This window comes from Sus scrofa, chromosome 8 (assembly GCF_054392235.1).
Source record: "Sus scrofa isolate SSC_HxYL_T2T_F1_AM1 chromosome 8, Sscrofa_HxYL_maternal_Yorkshire_Landrace_v2.0, whole genome shotgun sequence".
In the NCBI taxonomy this organism is placed as follows: Eukaryota; Metazoa; Chordata; class Mammalia; order Artiodactyla; family Suidae; genus Sus; species Sus scrofa.
Window position 1 is genome coordinate 38,503,368 of NC_139390.1, and position 16,959 is coordinate 38,520,326.

Consider the following 16,959-nt stretch of genomic DNA (forward strand, 5'->3'; position numbering starts at 1 on the left):
GGACTCAGTGCTTTCATGACCGGGGTCTGAGTTCAATATCTCATTTGGAAACTGAGATCCCACAACAAGCCACTGCACATTGTGGCAAGAAAGGAAGGGAGGGAGGGAGGAAGGGAGGAAGGAAAAAAGGAAAGAAGGAAGGAACTAGAGATTGATTCTTGCCTTATCATTCAACACCATCCTGAAGGTTATGGGATAATATACGTAAATGCAGTAATTCAAGAAATACAAATTATTGTTACAAGTACTGGAAATAAGACATGAAATTTCCTTTTTTTTTTTTGGCTGTGCCCATAGCATGGAGGGACAGGTTTCAAACCCACACCACAGCGGGAACCAGAACCACAGCAGTGACAATGCCAGACCTTTAACCCACTGAACCACCAGGGACCTCCTGAAATTTCTTTGTTAGCTAGCAATTAGCCTGTAGAAATGAAAATGAGTAAAAACCTATTCAGAAATATAAAATAGATAGGAATAACTTTATTTTAAAAGTATTAGGATGTATATAGGGGAAATTGTAAGAACTTCTTAAAGGACGTAAAGCGAAGATATGAATGAAGGGAAGGACATACTTGTAGATAAAAGCACTTGTTATTATGCGTCAGTTCTCACAAAATTAATATATTAATCTGTATAATTTCAATTAAATTTAAATACTATTTCGTTTGGGTTGTACTGGATAAAATTATCTTAGTATATACCTGGAGGAATAAATACCAAAGAACTGCTAAAAAATTTATTTTAGAAGAATACATAGTACAGGAGTTCCCATCGTGGCTCAGTGGTTAACAAATCCGACTAGGAACCATGAGGTTGCGGGTTTGATCCCTGGCCTCGCTCAGTGGGTTAAGGATATGGCGTTGCTGTGGCTGTGGTGTAGGTTGGCAGCTGCAGTTCCGATTCGACCCCTAACCTGGGAACTTCCATATGCCAGGGGTACAGCCCTAGAAAAGACAAAAAGACAAAAAGACAAAAAAAAAAAAAAAATACATGGTACAACCACTACGGAAAAAGTATGGCGGTACCTCAGAAAACTGAATATAGAACTACCATCTGATCCTGGGCATCTATCTGGAAAAAACTTTCATTCAAAAAGATACAGGCTGAATATCAACTATAATAGAGAAAATAAAAATCTTTAAAAAAGGAGTTCCTGTCGGGGCACAGTGGAAATGAATCTGACTAGGAACCATGAGGTTGTGGGTTGGATCCTTGGCCTCGCTCAGTGGGTTAAGGATCTGGCATTGCTGTGAGTTGTGGTAAAGGTTGAAGATGCGTCTAGGATCCTGCGTTGCTGTGGCTGTGGAGTAGGCCAGCAGTTGTAGCTCCAATTAGACCCCTAGCCTGGGAATCTCCATATGCTGTGGGTGTGGCCCTAAAAAACAAAAAAAATAAAAAATTTTAAAAAATAAAAAAAAGAAGACATATGCACCCCTATGTTCATAGCAGCACTATTCACAAAAGCTAAGATATGGAAACAACCTAAATGTCCATCAACAGATGAATGGATTAAGAAGATGTGATACGTATTTATCATGGAATACTACTCAGCCATAAAAAAAGAATTAAGGAACGCCATTTTAGCAACATGGATGGATCTAGAGATTTTTATACTTAGTGAATTAAGTCAGAAGGAGAAAGAGAAATACCATATGGTATCACTTACATGTAGAATCTAATATATGGCATAGATGAATCTATCTGCAGAACAGAAATAGACTCACAGACATGGAGAGCAGACTTGAGGTTGCCAAGGGGGTTGGGGAGGGAGTGGGATCGACTAGGAGTTTGGGGTTAGTAGATGCAAACTATTACATTTAGAATAGATAAGTAATGAGGTCCTGCTATTCAGCACAGGGAACTATATCCACTCACTTGTGACAGCACATGATATAAGATAATATGAGAAAAAGAATGTGTATATATATATATATATATATATATATATATATATATATATATATAACTGGGTTGCTGCTATACCGAAGAAACTGACAGAACATTGTAAATCAACTATGATAAAAATTTTTTAAAAGAATACAAAGACTATTTTTTTTTGTCTTTCTGTCTTTTCTAGGGCCGCTCTTGAGGCATATGGAGGTTCCCAGGCTAGGGGTCTAATCGGAGCCGTAGCCACCGGCCTATACCACAGCTCACAGCAACGCCAGATCGTTTAACCCACTGAGCAAGGCCAGGGATCAAACCCGCAACCTCATGGCTCCTAGTCGGATTCGTTAACCACTGTGCCACAATAGGAACTCCCAAAGACTATTTTCTAAATCAGAAGATAATATAACTATTATTAGAACAGTTTATAGCTATAATCAAAACTTTATATCAAAATATAATGTATGACATCATTAACCATCAGGAAAATGAAAATCAAAACCACAACAAGGGATCACCTCCCACCTTTCAGAATGGCCATTATCAAAAAGCCTACAAATCACAAATGTTGGCAAGGATGTTGAACAAAGGGAACCATTGTACACTGTTGGTGGGAATGTCAATTGGTGTAGGCACTATGGAGAACAGTATGGAGGTTTCGCAACAAACTAAAAATAGAACTACCATATGACTCCAAAATTCCACTCCTGAGCATAAATCCAAAAAAACCAAAAACACTAATTCAAAAAGATACATGAATCCCAATGTTCACAGCAGCATAATTTATAATTGCCAAGATATGAAAACAACCTAAGTGTCCATCAACGGATGAATGGATAAAGAAAATGTGATACCCACATGAATACCACGCAGCTATTAAAAAAGAAATGTTGCCATTTGCAACAACATGGCTGGATTTGGGAGTGAAATAAGTCAGGCAGGGAAAGACGCACTATATGATATCACTTATATGTGGAATCTAAAACACAACAAACTAATGAATATAACAGAAAAAAAACCAGACTCACATACATAGAGAACCAGTGAAGAGAAGGATGGAGGGAGGGGCAATGTAGGAATAGGAGTTTAAGATGTCAAACTATTACGCATGAATAAGCTACAAATATATATTACACAACACAGAGAATATAGCCAATATTTTATGACTATAAATGGAGTATAATCCTTAAAAATTATGAATTGCTATATTGTACACTTGTAACATATAATATTGTACATCATATACTTCAATTAAAAAAACTCTTGTGGGGGTGGGGAATGGAAGAAGCCTATATGCTTAGATTTTGTACTTCTTAAAAGAAATCTTTCAGTAAATGGGTGTGTGTGTGTGTGTATATAAATATATATGTATAATGACTATATTAGGACATATTATAAAAGTAACTAACCCAGTAAATAGTGTAAATTAGGTTAATTAGGTTAAAGATTAAAGACCCTCCCCCAAACCCCTGAATAAGAATTCCACATAGACAAAGGGAGAGGACAGTGGTGATTTATTCAGTTATAACATTGAAATATCTCACCGTTCATCTGGAGAAAAGTAAATATAACATATTCAAAAACCAAATTCCAGATGGCTATGAAGTTAACTTTTTTAAAAAACTTTGAAAAAAATTTCAAAGTCAACATGCATAATCCAGAGCAAAAGAGACCTTTAGCCAAGAAAGCCCAAAATGATAAAAGAAAGGTCAACCCAACCAAACTTTTAAATATTTGGCAAATGACACCATAAACAAGAAAGGACAAAGCTGAGGGGAAAAACAGAACGTAGATGATAGAAAATATCTATCACCTGCAATATTCAAAGAGCTTTTACAAAAGAAAAAGACAACACCACAGAGAAGAAATGGCAAAAGATGCAATTTGACAATTCCCACAGGAACCGATCTAAAGAGATAACAAACATGAAAGAATATTCGAACTTGGTAATGCCCAGAAAATGCAAATTAAACTGGCAGGGAGCTTTCATTTTATATACAAATAGTACACTTGTAGTAAATATGAAAAAGAATAGGCATTGATCACTGGCAAAATACAGGGAAAGTAACACTTAACACATTGCTGATGGAAATGTAATGTCCACTTACATCCTGTCCAGTAGGGCGAACGAAAAGCGGAGCATTCTGGCCCCTGCAGCAGAGTATCACAGATGTAAATCTCCTTGATCAGTTTAACTTTGTAGGACTTACCCCACAAGGAGGGCAAAGAATGGCCTGCCAGCTCTAGCATTAGCATTAACGTTCATTCCCTTGGCCTATTTCTCACTGTAAATTAGCAAATTGGCAAACATCAAAACTTGTCTCTGTCAGACTGTTTACAGTGATTCCACCCCCGGAAAAAGATTTCATATCCATTCTCAGTATTCTGGCAAAGTCAAGTTTTCTGACCTGATGCTGCTCTTTGTTGGCCTCCTCTCTGGCAATCCCTTAAATCAGAATCAAACACTTTGGAGAGAGGCCCAGGCATCTGTATGTTTTTGAAAACTCCCCAACTTGACTCCGCTGTGCAGCCAGGGCGGAGGACCACTGCCTTCCATCAATCTTCTAAAGCAGAACAGTTGGTTCTACACAATGATTTTATTTAAAACTCATTTTGATGATTAAAAGTTTCAAAACACCATAAATGAGGAAATTCACTTATATGATACAGCAAATAATATCCATCAAGCAATTCAGAGAGGTAAATAAATGCATGTCAGCGACAAGGCTCTAGAAGCGAAGTGTCATTATGAGATAATTCAAGAATCTAATTTTAACAAGGAGTTCTCATGTGACACAGCGGAAATGAATCCTACTAGGAACCATGAGGTTGCGGGTTCAATCCCTGGCCTTGCTCAGTGGGTTAAGGATCCGGTGTTGCTATGAGCTGTGGTGTACGTTGCAGACGTGGCTCGAATCTGGCGTTGCTGTGGCTCTGGCGTAGGCCGGTGGCTACAGCTCCAATTCGACCCCTAGCCTGGGAACTTCCATATGCTACAGGCGCAGCCCTAAAAGAGACAAAAAGCAAAAAAAAAAAAAAAAAAAAAAAAACGAAAAAACAAAACAAAAAAAATCTAATTTTAAAAAGTCGCATATAATTCTCCCAATTCATGCTAGAAATCTTGATGAACTGATTTCTCTCTCAGGGTTTCAGCCACTTCACTCTACTCACTGTCCACGACCCAAACCACACATCTTGGGGCCCAATCAACCTCTGTCTTTCATGATCTATGATTCCAAAGGGGGAATTTTCAATGCCCTCAACTTTAGAACTGTCACTGATTCCTCCCTGTGCCCTATATTCCATTTCTGGTCTAGCTATCAAACCCCATGAGGACTAAAAGTAATGCCCTTTTCCATTTTCTGCCTAATGAAATTTTAATTTCAGGTCCTAATAACAGTCTAGGTAGCCTTCTGAAAAAAATCTTCCTGCCTCACAGTTATCCCTGCCTCTTAGCAGATTTAATATCGACTTCACATAGCAGCCAAAGGGACTACTTTATATCTGAATCATACCAGGCCCTCAGACAGCAAACCATGGCAATCCATTGCCTCTGTACCCTGCATAAAATGCACACTAACCTTACCTTTAAGGCTATTACTAAGGGCACAACAGTGTAATCAACTAGACTTTAATAGTTTAAAAAAAGAGAGAGAAAGATAGAGAGAGGAGCTCCTATCATGGCTCAGCAAAACCAAATCTGACTAGTATCCATGAGGACACAGGTTCGACCCCTGGCTTCGGTCAGTGGGTTAAAAGATCCAGTGTGGCCATGAGCTGAGGTGTAGGTCGCAGATGCAGCTCGGATCCGGCACTGCTGTGGCTGTGGTGTAGGCCAGTGGCTACAGCTCCGATTCGACCCCTAGCCTGGGAGCCTCCATATGCTGTGGGTGTGGCCCTAAAAAGACCAAAACAAAGAAAAAGAGAGAGAATATTACAAAGGCCATTTTGTTGGAATCATCATTTTCTTTTCTTCCGTAGTCTCCCAACAAAAAGAATGACTCATTCATACAATGCTCCAAAATTTTATGCAAATTTTTTCATCTTTGTTCTCAAAACACTTTTTTTTGGGAGCAGTTTTAGGCTCACAGCAAAACGGAGAGGAAGGTACATAGATAGCCCAATATACCTCTGCTCCTACACATGCACAGCTTCCCCCAATACCAACATCACCTAGTACGTCTCTTACAATTCATGGTGAGTGACACCAACACGTCATTACCACCCAAGGCCCATCGTTTACCTTAGGGTTCACTCTCTGTGCTGTAAGTTCTATAGGTCTGAACAAACAGAGCCATTATTACATTATCACAAGAGGAGTTTCATTGCCCTAAAAATTCCTTGTGCTCTGCATACGCACCCCTCCCTCTGCCCAACCTCTGGCAATCATCTTTTCATTGTCTCCATGTATTTGCCTTTTCCAGAATGTCACACAGTAGCCTTTTTTGACCGGCTTCTTTCACGTAATAAGATGCAATTAAGCTTCCTCCATGTCTTTTCATGGCTGGATAGCTCATTGCACTGTAGCACTGGACAATATTCCATAGCCTGGATGTATCACAGTTTATTTATTCATTTACCTACTAAAGAACATTTTGGTTGCTTTGAAATTTGGCAATTATGAATAAAGCGGCTATAAACGTCAGTGATGCTTATTTTAAACAAAAAAGATCCATTCAATGCATCTAATTTAAATCCATATTTATTACGTTACATTGTTACTATATTGCATATTAATGGATATGAATTCATTCTTCATTTTTTATGAACGCCTTTGCCAAGTACTTTCTGTATCCCATGGATCAACAAATATAACTGAAAACAGGGCTTCTAAAACAAGTCTTATGGTTTTCTACTATGAACTACCATCATATGTATTATCTTCTAGTGGAAACACAGCTAACAATTCAAAATTTGGTTTCTATAACCTCCCCCATTCAAAGGGATTTCTCTTTCTGTAAAAACTCTAAAATTTTACTCACTTTAGCAAGGTGTTTTAACATAGCATGCTTAATAAAAATCAGCAAGTAGACCCAAAATAAAATTGTCAGAAATTCCACTGAACAGGCAGTGTCCTGTGACATCATGCCTTAAGCGATTAGGAGGAGGAGATAAGCAATGAGCTCCTGCTGTATGGCACAGAGAACTACATCTAGTCACTTATGATGGAACATGAGGGATGATAATGTGAGAAAAAGACTATATATATATATATATGTATGTATGACTGAGTCACTTTGCTGTACAGTAGAATGACAGAACACTGTAAATCAATCATAATGGAAAAAATAAAAATCATATAAAAAATGAACAAGAGAACACAGCCCATTCCATCCTGCAAAAGGCTAGCAACTATGTCTTTTCAATGTGATAATGAAATTGTAAACATGGTTACCTCGAGGAAAAACAGTCTAAGAGTTTAGGCAGTAATGAAACAGGCCAGAACCCAATGATTTGGGGTCCAGACACTATAACAGGAGTTCCCATCTTGGTGCAGCAGAAACGAATCCGACTAGGAACCTCGAGGTTGCAGGTTTGATCCCTGGCCTCGCTCAGTGGGTTAAGGATCCGGTATTGCAGTGAGCTGTGGTATAGATCACAGATGTGGCTCGGATCTGGCATTGCTGTGGCGTAGACCGGCAGCTATAGCTCTGATTTGACCCCTAGCCTGGGAACCTCCATATGTCATGGGTGTGACCCTGAAAAGACAAAAGACACAAACAAACAAAAAACCCCACTATAACAAGCCAGATACCTGTCATGTTTTAAATAATTAGCAATCAGAACCGAGGGATAGGCAGAATAGCTTCTGGCTATAAATACCAGTCCAGCCTTAAGGATGCATTATAGCTGAGTATCAGCAACATTGAAGGTAAGGAGAAATCTAGTAATGGAGACAGAATGTGGTATCTCAAGAGTCTGATAATGGGTGAAAAGGACGGGGGAGCTCCAAGAAAGAACAACAGATATGGTAGCAAATAGATGCGTAATGCAGAGTCTAAGAATAGGAAATAAGCGTGGCCATGCACCTAGGGAGTCAGTTTAATCATTAAAAGGCCATGTCAGCAGAACTTGATTCTCACTAAGTTTGGCCTTTGTTTTTGGATGAGACCTTCATTCTCTTAGAGGACAAAGCAGGCTCCCATATTTGGAGGAAATGGAGTACCAAACAGATTGACAATGGAAGGTTCAGGAAGGAAGGACCATTAACAGAGGTGGAGGCTTGGAAATAAGAATGGGTAGCAGCCCAGACACAGACACTGATGAACAAAATCAGGACAAAACTCACAGGGAGGTTAGGCTGATGCTGAGTTGTCTAGGCCAGTGAGCCAGGGTTCTCCCAAACAAACTCCCCATCTTAGCATAGGATTTGACCCAGGATCTGATATAAGACTGAGTCTACACGTGACTACAACAGAAGGTACAAAGGAACAAAGGTTGTGACATCAAGGTTTATGGAATAGTGGGTCTGAAACTTACCATAGATATTTCACTGACATTTATGAATACTTTCAGACGCCTATAAATACTGTGACCATCTTTGTAGAGTTTCCCGATTTTGATTTCTCTAATTATTAGACTATGGATCTTTATTCTAATATTTACTAAAGAAGAATTTTTAAATCATGAAGCAAAATGTTTAATGGGTTTGTCAGCTGTACTTCTCACAACGCAAAATGTTTACTCTTAAAGATAAAATATCTCCTTGGGAGTTCCCGTCGTGGCTCAGTGGTTAACGAATCCAACTAGGAACCATGGGGTTGTGGGTTCGATCCCTGGCCTTGCTCGGTGGGTTAAGGAGCCGGCGTTGCCATGAAATGTGGTGTAGGTTGCAGACAGACTCGGATCCCGCGTTGCTGTGGCTCTGGCGTAGGCTGGTGGCTACAGGTCCGATTCGACCCCTAGCCTGGGAATCTCCATATGCCGCAGGAGCAGCCCAAGAAAAGACAGAAAGACAAAAAAAAAAAAACAAAAACAAAAAACAAACAAAAAAACTCCTCTGTCAAATGAGGTAAATCTAGCTCAAAGAGTTAGAATATTTAAAATAAAATCGGAAAAAGCAGGCTCACGATTCCTAAATTCAGTGATATCTGCAGCTAGGAACTCCAAATTCAGGGACCATCACAGAGTCCACACTGTTCCCTTAACAACACAATGAGTTGGCTTCCTTGTCAAGGCTTCATTTTTTAAAGCAGACAGATGTCTCTGAGGGATGAGAGGGTATTTGGCAATAAGCAGTAAAAGATTCTTTCACACTATGGCCAACATTAACTCTCAATGGATACATCTCTGAGGTTAATGTCAATGAGAACATAAATTGCTCTGCCAAATGCACTTTATAAAAGCCAAGTTAAAAATCTCCTTTACCTCCCATATCTAACCCAAGACCTACTGTTCCTACCTCTTAGAGAGGTCCCGCACCCATGATTAAATGAGTTAACATTTTGTAAAGCACTGGAAGAGTACCCACCTACCCATGGGGCAGGCATTAGATACATGTTTGCAAAAGGTGTAACATTTGTTCCCTCCTTCACCCTCCATCTAGATCTGGTCTACTGCAAAAGCAACCTAGTACATCTCCCTATACATGCCGCCCCCCTCTCTCTTCCCCCTTTTCTGTCCCCATCCCATGAAAAAGGGAAGGCTAATGAAATCACCCCCAACCACTGTCACAAAGTCCATCAACAGCTTCCCATATATTTTGAGACCAAAATCCCTAAGATCTTCAAGATTCCACATGGTCTGGCCCCTGCCTACCCTCTCTGGCTCATTCCCATTGCTGCCCCCGTACCTCTCAGATCCTGCCAAACCGCCGTATTTCCTCCCACCCCCAGTACATCATCACATCATCGTATTCTTTCTGCCCACCACTCCTTCCCTGAAACTGTCAACTATTTCTTCCTTCGTATTTTGCTAATGTCTCACTAGATCAGGGAAATCTTTAAACTGAAGTATGAAGAATCAAAAGAAGTGAGTTGGATGAAAAGCTTGGGCATGTGCATTTGGTTTTTGGTTGCGGGGAGCCGTGTTCACTTTAAGTTAGTTCACTTTACCTGAGCCCCAATTTACTCTTCTATAAAAATGGCCATTTTTCAATTGATGGATATATAAATAAAATGTGGTACATCCATACAATGGAATATTATTCACCAGAAAAGTAATGAAATAACAAAATTTGCTATAAATGGATGAACCCTGGAAATACGGTAAGTGAAAGAAGACAGGCACAAAAGAACACCTAGAGTATGATTCCATGTATATTAAATGTCCCGAAGAGGCAAATCCATAGAAATAGAAGTTAGACTATGGGTCTGAGGTTTCCTTTTGGAGTGAGAAAAATGTTCAACAATTAGAAAGGGGTGGATGGTTGTACAACTGTATGAATACACTAAAACTACTGAATTGTATACTTTAAAAGGATAAATTTTATGCTGTGTGAATCATATCACAATAAAGCTGTTATTTTAAAAAAATGGTAATAATAATAGTTGCCCTCAGATTTTCAGGATTACATGAGATTTCATAAAATTATGTATATGTGTGATTATATACACATACATGTGCATATACACATATTTACAATATGTACTTAACATAATCACCAGACCTGTAAATACTTTAATAGATGGTATTATTTTAAGCAAATAACACAGATTTTAACTGAAATTTAGATGAATGCATAATTGTGCTTTTGGGGTTTGGCTTTTACTATTTTTGCAATCCAGGAAAAACATCTGAGCATTAAAAACTCTTTATGAATTTTTTTCCTTTTGAAAAAATCCAAGTAAATTATGCAGATTTAATTTCTTAACACATTGTATCTTATTCACATTTTAATTTATAAAATTGTGGTTAAAATAAGTCAATTTATTTCTTCTATGTCTATGATAAAAGCCAAATTCTTTGAAATACTAGCTATCCTAAGACTGTGTATGCAAAACAAAATCTATAACTATATTTATAAGAAGCCAGTATACTACAATAAATGCACCTGTGACCTTCCATTGAAGATACATAACTAGATAGCTCTCAGTATGGAATCTTGCCTTGTCTCATCAATTTTACGAAATTAAGCCAATCTTTAAAATGATATCCTCACTACACAGCTGGTTTAGCAGAATGTTCCCGATTCCGTTTTTAAAAGAAGTAATGCCTAAAACTGTTGGCGCAAAGACAAAATCCTGAATTTAGGCCATATGAATGTCACTTCATTGTTGTCACTGAAAGAAATAAGCTCAACTATAATCAAACTTCAGCAGCACTGCATCAACATTCTGCCAGCTAAGCAGGCCTTGAAGCCAGAGGGCCGCTAGCAATTAATATAAAATGTAGCCTTTGACATTAATAGAAATCACGGCAACGCACCTTATAAACATGAAACATTATTAAATTTAATGATAAAGCATTATTACACTGCCATTAAGTTATTTTCAATTAAAAAATCATATTTTTCCTTTTCCTTTTTTTTAGATAGGGCAATATCTGAAACATAATTTATTTAATGAAAATTAATTTCCCCCCCTTGTAGCTATTAATAAATCAAGTTTTTCTCAGTTTTTTCCCAGGAAATTCACCAAACAAAATGCTGTTTTTTGTTTTTTGGGGATTTTGTTGGTTTGTTTTTAAATCACTGGAGTATCATTTATGCATTCCTGCTTCAGGAACTGCTCCCCTGAGAGACATCGCTGGTATAATAATAACCACATAGTCTAAGAGGGCCCGTATATTATCCTCCTACCTTCTTTCCTATTATTAATCCACTCCCCCCCAAAAAATGACTGCATCCCTAAGCTTTATTAGTTGCCTGCACAGTTACCAAAAGTTAACTAAGCATTAAGTATACAAAGAACAACAAAACCACAATCAATCTATGCCCTCCAGGAGCTTATATTCAAGTAGCAAAGGAGGAGTTCCCATCGTGGCTCAGTGGTTAACGAATCCGACTAGGAACCATGAGGTTTCGGGTTTGATCCCTGGCCTTGTTCATTGGGTTAAGGATTCAGATTTGCCATGAGCTCTGATGTAGGTCGCAGACGCGGCTGGGATCCCAGGTTGCTGTGGCTCTGGTGTAGGCCGGCAGCAACAGCTCCGACTGGACTCCTAGCCTGGGAACCTCCATATGCCACAGGAGCGGCCCAAGAAAAGGCAAAAATACCACAAAAAAAAAAAAAAAAAAAAAAAAAAAATTTTTTAGAACACTCAAAAAAAAAAAAGGAATTCACCATGAAACAGACTAAGAGGTAAGGTGATAGGAGGTGCATTCTAGGCAAAGGGAGCCACAAACATGAAGGCACAACATGCTCCAGGACCTGGTAAATGCAGCCAGAGAGGAGACTGGGAGGTGAGCAGGGGGCTAGATGACAAAAGGCTTCATCGAAGAGGGGACAGGAAGCCTGTGAGATAAGGAAGGCAGAGATTCTAGGAGCAGACATTTAGAAGGAACCCTTGGCAGCAGCATGAAAGATGCAGGTAGGACCAAAAGGAAGCTATGCAATAATGCCGATGATATTGATGTCTGTACAGAGGCCTGAACTAAGGCAAGGAAAGTGGCTGTGGAAACGGAAGACAGGAGAGACTAGGGACACTTGAGAAGGCAGGATGACAAGTCTTGGCGAATGACTGAAGAGGGTGAGAGAGGGGTTATTGACTCACCCCCGGTTTCTGGCTCAGGGAGACAGTGGATGGCTATACTGCCTACCACCACAGGGAGCATCCCGTCCTTCAAAACTAAAGTCCAATAAACTCCTGTCCTGTTAAGTCTTCTCTGACCCCTGTGGTTCAATACGATTCCTTCTATCCCTGTCCCCCTGAGCCTGTCATTTATAACAGATATTTGGTTAAGTCATAATGCATATACAATGTCTTTCATTTAACTTCATGACTGTGAGCTTTTCATGTGTATATCCTCTCTGTGACTAAACCAGAAGTTCCTGGGAGTTCCCTGGTGGTCTAGGTGTTAGGATTTGGCACTTTCAGCCTTGTGGCTCAGGTTCAACCCCTGGTCTGGGAACTGAGATCCCACATCAAGCCGCTGCATGCTGCAGCAAAAACAAACAAAAAAAACACAAGAACACAAAAAGAGAAATTCCTTATGATCAAACATCACATCTATTGTTTACAGAGCAGGATATGCTCAATACAATGTTGGCTGATTCGAGTGTTTGATATCATGAAAACATCCCTAGGAAGAGACAGATACCTACTGTTGCTCTCTTGAGTCTTAAGAGTATTCTCATCCTCTGTCTCTTAAAAAATATAATAGGGGTAAGTGAAGACAAAAAAAAAAAAAAATGCTGGTGAAATAAAAACATTCTCCCACTTTCCAGGGCTGGAGCTGACATGGTTATGACCTTGATGAACAGTCAGACTTGTCATTTCTTTTCAATACTAATCTACTGTTTAAAACCTTAAAAACACCATCAAGAAATTTGTACTATGAATGCCCAAGGGCAATGGGATGCCCACAAAGTGAATCATTATCTTACTAACAGCTAACGAAGGCTTTGCAAACATCTGTTTTTGGTTCACTCTTGGACTCAGGGAATATGACTAAGTGAGATTTGGCTGTGGCTGGTTACAGGGTTCAGGCAATGACATGGAGAAGTGTTTAAATGGTCACAAAACACAATAGCCACATAGTTTGAAAGTATCTAAGCAAACTAAGTTTTTACAGGACAAGCTGCTGTGATATAATCTAATACACTGTTCCTCTATAAGAAACCATTTTTAGCTTCATTCTCACTATAACAGTGTCTTACTATTTTTAAAAAAGTACATGGTGAGGATGGGGAAGTAGGAAGAAGGAAAAGGAAAAGGAAAAAAGATGATTAGAAACCAGAGTCTAGTTTATTTTAATAAAAATGTATTCTATAGTATCCTTTTAAGGAGTAAAAGTATTCCATTTAAATTAGTAATTATAATTCTCCCAATATTTTAACGATGTATATTCACTGGGAAACTTTTCTCATACTAAGATAATTCTCTGCCATCTGGCACAACAATATCTCCATATGGAAGCATTACTTACAGATCAAAAATAAAAGAAATACAGAGATTGTAAATGCAGTCTGTGTGGCATAATACAAATCTCCTCAAATTATATTCTATAAAAAGTTTTATTTTAAGAGGTGCCCCTCATATCAACATTTGCTCTTTTGTATTATTTGATTACAAAGCAAAACTACACTAAATATTTTGGTTAGAGAGGTAACTGGAAAAAAATTAAATTTAGTCCCTCATATTTTATTCATTAGTTTGCTCAGGCACTGGCAGCACAGTTGGGAGCAAGAACAACTGGGTTCTAATTCCAGTTCTTTGCCACCATATGTATGACCTTGGAAAAGTCACAGTTTTCCTATAGTTCAGTGTTCTTTGGGCAAAACAGACATTGTAGCAGAATCTTTGTTTGCTTCCTTACTTCATTTAGTTTGGTATTGTTTTATTCAGGGTAATTGGCAAAAGAAGAAAAGAAATGGTGATTATAGTAATTATTACTATCATAATATAGCAATTATTTATAGTGATAAATAATTGCCATAACTGCTTTGAGAGCTTCAGAGAGAGATGCTGTTGGAAATTACTGGAAAGACTGAACAAAATCCGTATTTCTGCCAACTCTACATATTAGGTAAGGAGTTAAAATAAGAGCTCGACCGTATAGTTTTATTGACTAACCAGAACTTTGAAGCACAAGCGTATCATCCTGAGCATTCTTTATCAGAAAATTCACGACCTATGAAAATTACTCAATGTAATTTCAATTACCGGACTAGGGGAAAGTTACGATCGGTGTATTACATTGTCTGATGCCTTAAACCAGCTGATGTTGCTTCAAACATTTTGTGCTAATGGAACTGTGGAATAGTACTGGTACCGATAATCCTGCAGACAGAGATCAGAGTCTATTTGTCATCTTTTTCCCCCATTTTTGACCCATGGAGAGAAACTTTGCCAGAATGACACAGATTAACAAGCAAAGCCAAGGCTGGCCAAAGAATATTTAACTACCATTATTACAGCTGCCCAGCGTGTGCATGTCTAGATTTTCTATCTGACTGATAACCATTCGAAGAAAATATCCTTCGTGTTATCTTCAGCAGCTTTAATTCTCTTTGGATTGGGCTAAGGAGTTAGCATGCAAGGAATGGCAATGATCATACCTCAGCATTTCCTCTGTGTAGGCAAATATACTTACAGCTGCTGCTCCAGGACTTTAACAAGGACTTTATGCTAATTTCAAAAAACACAGAATCCTGTAGACTCAACATTGTGTCCCAACTGGCTGCCACAACAGCAGCAGCAGCAGCAGCAGCAGCAGCAACAGCAGCAACGGATGTGTTGATCTCGCTCCGAGCCGCTATCCCTTCTCCTCTCACAGGCAGCAGAGTTTTGGCCCACGGTGCCTCGGCTTCATTACCATGCAGTCTCGCAGTGACGCACAACTATAGTGGAAACGCTGCTGAATGCAGATGAACCATCCAGCTGAATCAAAGCTTACAAGTTTATCGCAAGTGCCTTGAAGGACACCCTCACCTTTCCTGCTGTGGCTATACACGTGGCCACAATTACTGTCCCTGTTTACCTCCCCGGGATCAGTTTCGATGAGCTGTGTCTCCGGCTGCTTTCGGTGCAGTCACTACTGCTAGTAAACAGACAAGGGTAGAGCTCTGCCCTTGGATGCCAACTTTTCTCACTAGCTAAGAGCCTTAGAAATTAAAAAAAAAAAAAAAAAAAAAAAAAAAAAAAAAGAAAGAAAGAAAAAAGAATGCCGATGTAGCACAAGATCTTTAAGTCTCTTCCTGAAATAGCTGATGCCCCGCTTCCAAAATAAAAACTAAAAAGCCGTCGGGGGTCTTTAGCCCACTCCAGTGAGTTTTCTTTAGGTGATTTTAGTAGTAAATGCTCTCCACCCCTCTCCACGCCCAGGCAGTAAGCTGGGAATTTCTCAGCACGCTTCTGATGATGCAGAGTCCACTGCCTCACTTAACCCACCGGAGAGCACGCTGGCTAATGCAATGAAAGGATGATGTAATGAACACCGTGGCTGGGCTTCCATCAGCCCTCTAAAAACTGCTCAGCTCAGGACAAAGTTTCCTCTGCTGCAGGCAACTTATTCAAAAGAGAGAGCGCTATTATCATAATGGGATTATTTTAAAACACAGGGTCTTCGATTCCGTAATACAGCCCATAATTCCCCTGAAACCTCTTACAGTCAGAATATCAGTGAATAGCAAGAAATCCTCTGGCCAAATTCAATGCCCATTAAAAAAAAAAAACTTTATTCTACTTTATTCTTTAAGAAGCAATCTTAAAATGGAAAACTAACACTACTGAAAGCCTGACTGTTCTTCAAAATAGCAGGAAAATTCTAAAATCAAAGCCGACCAATAATATTTTCTGTTAATATCAGAAGAAAAATATCTTGGCCTCACAATTAGTTAACTGTGACTTTGAAGGTCGGGGGGGGGGGGCCATATGTTTTTCCATAGGTGGGAATACATTTGTGTTGATCCATCTATACTTTTGTATCCTTTAAATATCACAGGAATAAGTAAATTCAGTGATCCTAGTCATCCCAAATGGATTAATTTATAGCCAAGTGGCTAGGCACTGTATCAAAAGCTATATGAATATCCTTCTCTGCACACGTATCATGTACTAAGGGGGAAAGATAATCATATTCATTAACACATATTCAGTGGTGGAGTTCCTGCTGTGGCCCAGCAGGATCAAGAGCATCTCTGCAGTGCTAGGATACAGGTTCCATCCCTGGCCTGGCACAGTGGGTTAAAAGGATCCCGTGCTGCTACAGCTGCGTGGTAGCTCAAAACTGCAGCTCAAATCTGATCCCTGGCCAGGGAACTCCATTTGCCATGGAGTGGCCAAGAAAGAAAGAAAGAAAGAAAGAAAAAAAGGACATATTCAGTGATAACAGTATTACTGGAAATGTCATTTAAAGCTTGTATTTCTTCAGAAGAGTGCAAGAAATCTGGAATAAGATAGCAGTCATTCCGACTCCTGAACGCGACCAAAATCTAAATTCAAACCAGGACAAGGGCTAACCACAAA

General features: G+C 39.1%; 1 protein-coding gene across 32 annotated transcripts in view; it reads right to left on the reverse strand.

The window, feature by feature from the left end:
* Nucleotides 1–16,959, reverse strand: part of FRYL (FRY like transcription coactivator) — a 351,368-nt gene that overhangs the window by 177,998 nt on the left and 156,411 nt on the right. The window contains exon 1 of one of the 32 annotated variants that reach the window (XM_084971984.1): nucleotides 15,086–15,638. The exons of 30 other annotated variants lie outside the window; for them this stretch is intronic. In XM_084971984.1, the coding sequence (XP_084828110.1) occupies nucleotides 15,086–15,158 (73 nt within the window). In that variant the 5' untranslated portion in view covers nucleotides 15,159–15,638. Of the gene's footprint in view, nucleotides 1–15,085; nucleotides 15,639–16,959 lie in introns of those variants that run through there. One more of the 32 variants, XM_084972005.1, reaches the window with a different exon arrangement.